Source organism: Eurypyga helias, unplaced genomic scaffold (assembly GCF_000690775.1).
Source record: "Eurypyga helias isolate BGI_N326 unplaced genomic scaffold, ASM69077v1 scaffold5926, whole genome shotgun sequence".
In the NCBI taxonomy this organism is placed as follows: domain Eukaryota; kingdom Metazoa; phylum Chordata; class Aves; order Eurypygiformes; family Eurypygidae; genus Eurypyga; species Eurypyga helias.
In genome coordinates, this window is record NW_010254553.1 from 124,139 (window position 1) to 131,106 (window position 6,968).

The 6,968-nt window shown below is 43.7% G+C and overlaps 1 protein-coding gene across 1 annotated transcript; it reads right to left on the reverse strand.

Moving 5' to 3' along the window:
• Positions 1 to 1,119: 1,119 nt before the first annotated feature.
• Positions 1,120 to 5,778, reverse strand: TNFRSF18 (tumor necrosis factor receptor superfamily, member 18). Its single transcript, XM_010153015.1, has 6 exons — positions 5,604 to 5,778; positions 3,538 to 3,669; positions 2,941 to 3,028; positions 2,360 to 2,445; positions 1,549 to 1,689; positions 1,120 to 1,271 (listed from the first exon to the last, which is right to left on the reverse strand). Exons 1-6 carry the CDS (start codon positions 5,776 to 5,778, stop codon positions 1,120 to 1,122), a joined length of 774 nt encoding a protein of 257 aa, XP_010151317.1.
• Positions 5,779 to 6,968: the final 1,190 nt, after the last annotated feature.

A 6,968-nucleotide genomic window follows, 5' to 3' on the forward strand; every position in this document is an offset into this window, starting at 1 on the left:
AAAGTGCAAGTGCTCCAATCTAGAATTCATTGATACAACAATTTGGTTGGGCATACACTGCTGAAATAGCCAGAGCTCTGTAAGAGAGGGGAAGTAAATTGCGAAAGTAAAACTAAGCTTGCTTAAGAACACCGGGACAACCTAAAAGAACAAACCCCTTCGTTTCCAGTTTGCTTAATCATATCACATAGGCACTTCATTCAATTTTCAAGTTTATTTTACCTTTACAAAAGGACCACAATCAGAAATCTTGCTGAAAACATTAAGAAAACAAGAAGGGTCAATACAGAACCAAGAATAAAAATGGCCAGCATAGGAGGAGCAGTAATAAGTGTCTTTACTAGCCAGTGTTTAAACTCCTGAGTATGTTAAATCCCACAGCAAAACTGCTTACGAGGCAGAAACAGTCTCTGCAAGCACAAGTGATGTGGCCCTGGCAGTCTCACACTGGCACCTCTTTGCACTGAGACTGGCCTAACCAACACCTCCTGCTGGGATCAGAGAGGAGAGCTTTTCATGGGGGAAGAGTAACAGCCCTTTGCTGCATAACAGGGCAATTTGGCAGAAGTGGAAAGTGCTGTCTGCTTAGAGAAGAGCAGTAGGTATGGTTGCTAGGCACAACGCCTTATTCCCTCAATACGAGCATCAGGACACATCTTGGAAACAGGGATAGCCTGTGAAAGCTGTGAGTGCCCTGTAGTGTACTTTGTTTCCTGTAGCAGTGATGGGGGGACACTGGCCTTCTACAGACGTATCAATCTGTGGGAGCACCACAGAGCCGTGCAGAAGAGGCAAAGGGAAATAATGACAAGAAGGGGCCCTGGTCCCAAACAAAGCTGAAAAATGCATCAATATAAAAAATAACCAACAATCCAGGAAACTTGCAATAATGCAATGCAGCTCAACTGAATGTCAGGCTGACTTAGCAGGTTTTCTGTTTCTAAATGCTGGGTTTGTTGAGAAGAAACAAAGCCAACCTCCCTCCAAAGCCATTCTCCCTCCAAAGCCATTCCTTATTTCTATGTATGTAATGATGCTTTACACACCCAGCCCTTTTTTTTTTTTTAAAAAGCTGAGCTCAGCTCCTCATTCTCACAGTACGCTGCAGTCTATCTGTTGTCATTGTAGACTTTGAGGGTGGAAATAGCAAGTCTTTTCTTCTGGTGTTTTGTCTCCATGTTCTTCTTCTGGAAACTGGCAGCTGTAAGTCTCCTCTTTCTGACGTGACGGCTGTGGAGCCACCAACAGCCTAGAGAAGTTATGTTCCAGATCTGCAGTGAGAATAAGCAAAAGCACTGTACATCCAAGAGGTCTTCATACATGTCACTTAGCTGCCCCTCACCTTTGCCAATACAGCCCCTCTCTGAGGAAAGGGCAAAGACAGTGGTGCGCTGCGTCTTCATGAAACGAAGTAACCCACCCAAATCACAGAGTAAATCAGAATTTACTCTATTTATTCAATTTAACTTATTCCATTCTGACTCTGGATCAATGGACATGTCGTTCTCCACTGAAAAGCTACAGAGAAGTCCACAAAGGTGCCCTTACCGTGAGCTGTGCGGTCCTTTTCTTTCTTGAGTGACCATATGCAGAAATGCAAAAAGAAGGTCAGCAAGATGAGAACAAATACAGCCACTGCAGTAAGGATGGCCAGGATGGTGGTATACAGGGAGTTATTTGTAATAGCAACTGCAATCAAATATATTTAATAAAGATTAAGAAGTCACGTGCACTACAACAAGCCAAACATTCACACTTGTGTCTGCGCCACACAAGTTAAAAGCAGCATCTTGTTGCAATTTGTCTCAGCAGAACTAACATTTTCTCTGAATGAAGGGCCTGGACCTGAAAGGTACCAACTGACTGTAGGGACAAGCATGGGGGGAAAGGCAGGAGTAACGCAGCTTGCTGTCTTCAAGATAGTCAGCACCTGCAAAGCATGTACCCACTTATTCCTATCTAATTTTTTCCATGATAAGACATAAGATTTCAATTCTGAGTGTTGTGGACTCAACCAATACTTGGAACTGGATGACTATTTAAGCTATTGGCTTACTAAGAAAACTTAGTGAAACAGCAAGAGCAGTTCAATGGAAAATGCCAATAAACTGCCAAATAAGTGTGCTCCATTTAAGGATAATTGTTGGGCTTTTCTCTACCGTTATTACTGACCGTGTTTTAATATTTGCCCAGGCCAACAATTCTACCAATTTTAATAATGCATGAAACACAATGGTAATTTTCCAAGCAAATTTTCATGATAGCAAGCTCTGGATGATAACTATGCATCAAGTCAGCAGCTGAAGAAATGTAAAGAAAAGATACAGGCTCAAAGAAACAAATCATTCTGAGAAGGTACCTCGCTCCAAATCTTTGGTGAATCCACATACTGCGTTATGTGTACTGTTGCCTTGTTTGATGGTTAGAAACCCCAAACTTTCACAGCTGAAAGAAGAATAAGAGTCACATTTAGAATGCCCCTGCCTTTCACTGCATTCCTATCCAGCCTTTCTCTTGGGTCCCTTTCTTCCCTCCCTCCACTCTTTCTTCACAACTTGTCTCCTTTTTTATTGCAGTGCGGGTAAAACTATGGCTGTTCCCCAACAAGATGACAAAACATCACAATTGTTTATCTGCACCATTTTTAGCCTCTTCGTTTCACGTGATGCCCATGTTTGGAATAATTTTGCCTCAGTCTGAGCTGAACTTGGAAGCAGGTTCAATATACAGCAGTTTGTCTTAAGTTCTGCTTTGAGACCGACCATTTATAAAGTCAAAGGAGAGAGAAATACCATATGCTGCTGAATTTTAAAGACTCGTCACTTAATCTCAGCCGTGTTCTTATCTTTGATTCAATTTTATTTTCTAATTTAAGTACTAATCATTCAATAATTTTATCATGCATATTTCCAAAGAAGGAAAGTATCAATAAATACATACTCAGTCCAGTTACGGCACCAGCCATTCTTAACGTTAGAATAGGTTCCTATCTCACACGGTTTACATTGGAATATGAAGTCTAAAATGCCTACAAGAAAGAGAACATGAATTATTAGTGGTCAGTGCCTTTACTGAAAGATGGCCATACAGCAGATTAGAGCACAATGCATGCCCTCTACGCTCTTTCTGCATTATGAATCACCCCCCTTGGAGAAACACCCAAACAGCTCTTGCCACCTTTGTATTTTAGGAAACATATGGGCAGACCCCTTCCGGAAGAGGTACAGAATAATCTGACAGCAGAGGGTGTAAAGTTAAGAGGCAAAACAAAGTGTCTTCTGTTGACAGATTTAGCAGCTTGGAAGAAAAGTAATACTGCAAGTCTGAGCACGAAAGTGAAAGTTTCAAATTGAGGAAGGGAACTGTTACAAAAGTGGTGAGCAGAGCAGTTAGTCACAGAGGCCACAGCATGAATCCCATTTCTCTCTGCATTGTGAGCCTTCCCAAAAGCAGGTTATAATAAGTGAAGGGAACCCTCTGCTGCTCAGCCAGCCACTGATACTGAACTCTGCCTTTTATTCCCATTTCTTTAGTTACCAGTCTTAAGCAGCTCCTCGCCCTCTGCACATTCAGGCAGTTCTGTGCAGTACAGACACGAACGATCGGCACAGCTGTAGCCCTGACGACATTTGCAGTCATGGTCCTGAGCATTTTGACACATGTTGTCTGCTGTCAAGAAGAAAAAAGTTAGATTTGCCCTTGCCATAGAAACCAGAAATTAAGTTAACCATTAGTCTTACTGGTTATCTGAGCACTGCATGACTTACCACTGTAACTCTTCTCTCTTATCTGGAATACCAGTGTAGGTTGTGGTAGACAGAAGTAAGGCAGCAGGTTTGTTTTAATACATGGTGCAGATTTAGACACTGTGGGGTGAGGAGGGAACTGCCAGTGTCCCAGAGAAGCACGACACATTACTTAGCCATCCAGTCAGTTCTCAGGATGCTGCCAGAGCTCTTCTGAGTTAGGCTTGACCATGGAAGGATGCCCAAAAGATCCTTGGCCAGTGAAGCTAGAGCTCCTTTTCCATGCCTTTCCTAACAAAAGCAGTTGCTTCCCACACTCTGTTGGCAGAAGTAGGTCTAAATCTGAGCCACAAAACCAGCACCTTTCCTACCTTCTGTCTTCCTATTTCTAGAAGACTTCTGTTGTGAACTTTGCTTACGCTCCAAAAATAGCATCTCTAACTCTAAGAGGCTTATGAAAACAAAGGATCAATCATATATACTGATCCCATCAGTGACTACTAAGCAGTCCTTCAGGCAGATGGAGACCTGTTAGAGGAAAAGTGCTCTTCAACCAGGAAGCTGTATTACCTTAAAAAAAGAAGAGGAAATTCCTGTCCAGTTCAATGGTGTACTTAAAAACCCACAGTGCAAAGATCAAAGCGAGATTACTTCCTGAGGTTGGTGATGGAATGTACAGGCTCACCAGGGAACTGCCCACATGTTTTTTTGCCAACTGGCCCCCTCTTACTGACCTTCAAGACTTAATGAAGTCTGGCAGCAAAAAAGAAACAGTCTGGGGATGCTTCTTTCTATGCAGGTGATTCTGGAGTTGATCCCACCGAGCAATGACTCTGACCTCATGCTGATGTCTTTATCTCAGTGTAAATGGAAATACCCTGGGGTCTCTGCACAACTGAGGACTCGATAGCTCTTTGCCTCAGTGTCCTCGCTGTCAGTTAAGGCAGACACATTCAAGCTACTAATGAGAGGCTGACACTTACCTAAGCAACAGGGCTAGCTAGGTATCGGTGCCAATCTGCAGGGCAAGAGCACTGCCATACTACAAGCTGCATGTCTTGTTCAGGTACAGCTACCGCTACAGACAGCACTACATTCAGAAGAATAGTCTGACTGTTACTGAGACCATGGGAGAGGCCATTAGAATCACCTGTTGTGCCCTTCAGCCTAACAGGCACAGAAATGTCACCCAATAAGTCCTGCAGCAAGCCTGTTCCACCTCCAGCGTCTTAATTTGACTTAAAGTTACAGGCAAGCGAGAATCCATTACCACCTCACCACCATCCTAAGATCAGGCAAGGATACAGGTTAGAACAGGCTGTTGAAACTAATGATCATCTGAGACCTTGTCTGGCCATCTATCTACTCCTGGGACAAGCCCAGGTCAGCAGAATGGAGGGACTGAAGTGGCATGCTTTCTACTCTTTAGAACCACAAATTGCAAAGCCTTACAGAAAGCATCACTCCCTGTATTCCCTCTGAAATCTGAATGGCACAGACAAACCCTGAAACCATGTTGGAATGGAGCAAGGGCTCAGGATCAGTGTTAAGTGAGCATTTCCTTCCACTGTCAGCAAGACCAACCCACAGAAACTTAGCTTTCCCTTTCCCACTACAGAATAACAGGTACAAGCATGTTACAAATCTGAAACACGAGTCCACTCCGAAGTTTACAGCGAAGGCACATTGTGAATTCATGGGACAGGAAGGAAGCCCTTGCCATTTTGTTTTGCATATACAGTTACTCAAGATACATTTACATACGTGCACACACACCTGTTCCCCTCACTCGTTTAGCTTGGTTGACATAAAACAATACCAGTCAACAGAATGAAGACAGGCACATCATTCCCTTACCTCTGCTTGATATGCATATGGGGCAGCATTTCTTTTCGCCTTTACTGATTATCCTCAGTTCACCACCCTGACATGGTGTTGCCAGAGTTTGCTGTGTCCATTGCCACAGGCACCCCACCAGCAGCAAGCATGCTCGGATCTTGAGGTGACTGACTTCACTTCTCTGTTCAGTCATGTCTTGAGCACAGCGGGGTGGGCTTGTATCTGAATTTCCCTGCAAAGGTGCTCTTTCGCCTGATACTGTGGGAAGGCACTCTGCTTTTTGTAGCTGTGGTGGCACCCTTCCTGTGTTTTAGGGGCGGGGAAAAGACTATTCTACATCATCAAATTCTTAAAAAAGCAGGGCTAAGCAAGCACGCACCAGTGATTCCATGAAGAGAGCAGCAGGTTAGGAACAAGATGTAGCACCATGTAATTTGATTTTCAAAGGACTGTGCGAGTTGATATACAATTGAAAATGAATGCAAATTAGTGTGTGAACTTCAGCACTCACAGACAATTTCGTTCTGACTTAGAGTTCCTAATGAATTTCAAAACCTTCAAGGATTTAACTGTCAGACTGCAATGTACAGTAAGTCCATCCATCCAGTCAGGTTTTCTGATTCTGTTAATTGTTTTCACAGAATCACAGAGGTTGGAAAAGACCTACAAGATCCAGTCCAACCATCAACCCAACACTCCCATACCCACTAGACCACGTCCTCAAGCACCATGTCTACACATTCCTGGAACACCTCCAGGGATGGGGACTCCACCAATTCCCTGGGCAGCCTCTTCCAGTGCCTGACCAATCAACCCCCTTCACTCTGAATCAGGAGACTTGGATTATTTTCCAGAGCCAGTGTAACCCCATATGGATACCATAAAACCAAGAGAAAGAATACTATCTTCCCCATAAGCTGCAAGATCAGCCCTTGGATCAAAACTGAAAACAGCTGCAATGGGCTCTTTAAAGACACATACAGCTCCTCTGACTCCCACATCCCTGGATTTAGGTACATAGGTACAGACATGTTGCCTGTAATCATCACCTCCTGCTGGGTTTCAATTCCAAAATATGTTCCCTTATACAAATGCTTATGCAAACTTCCCTCTCTCCTGTATGTGTAGACAGATTTCTTGCTCCCCCCTTCCCCTAACTCCCCTTCTATTTCCACTGTACCCCAGGGTTTGCTCCTATCCCTGCAGCTTGTGGTTGCTTCTATGCGTACACAGCGAAGACAGTATTTCAAATCCAACCACATTCTCAACTGAACAGATGAATTCTGATGCAGAAGTGGTTTTTAACGGGTTCTTTTCCATACCACACATGATGACAAATAGGTCAAGGGTCTGACTAGACCTGTGAAGAGATATGACCACCCC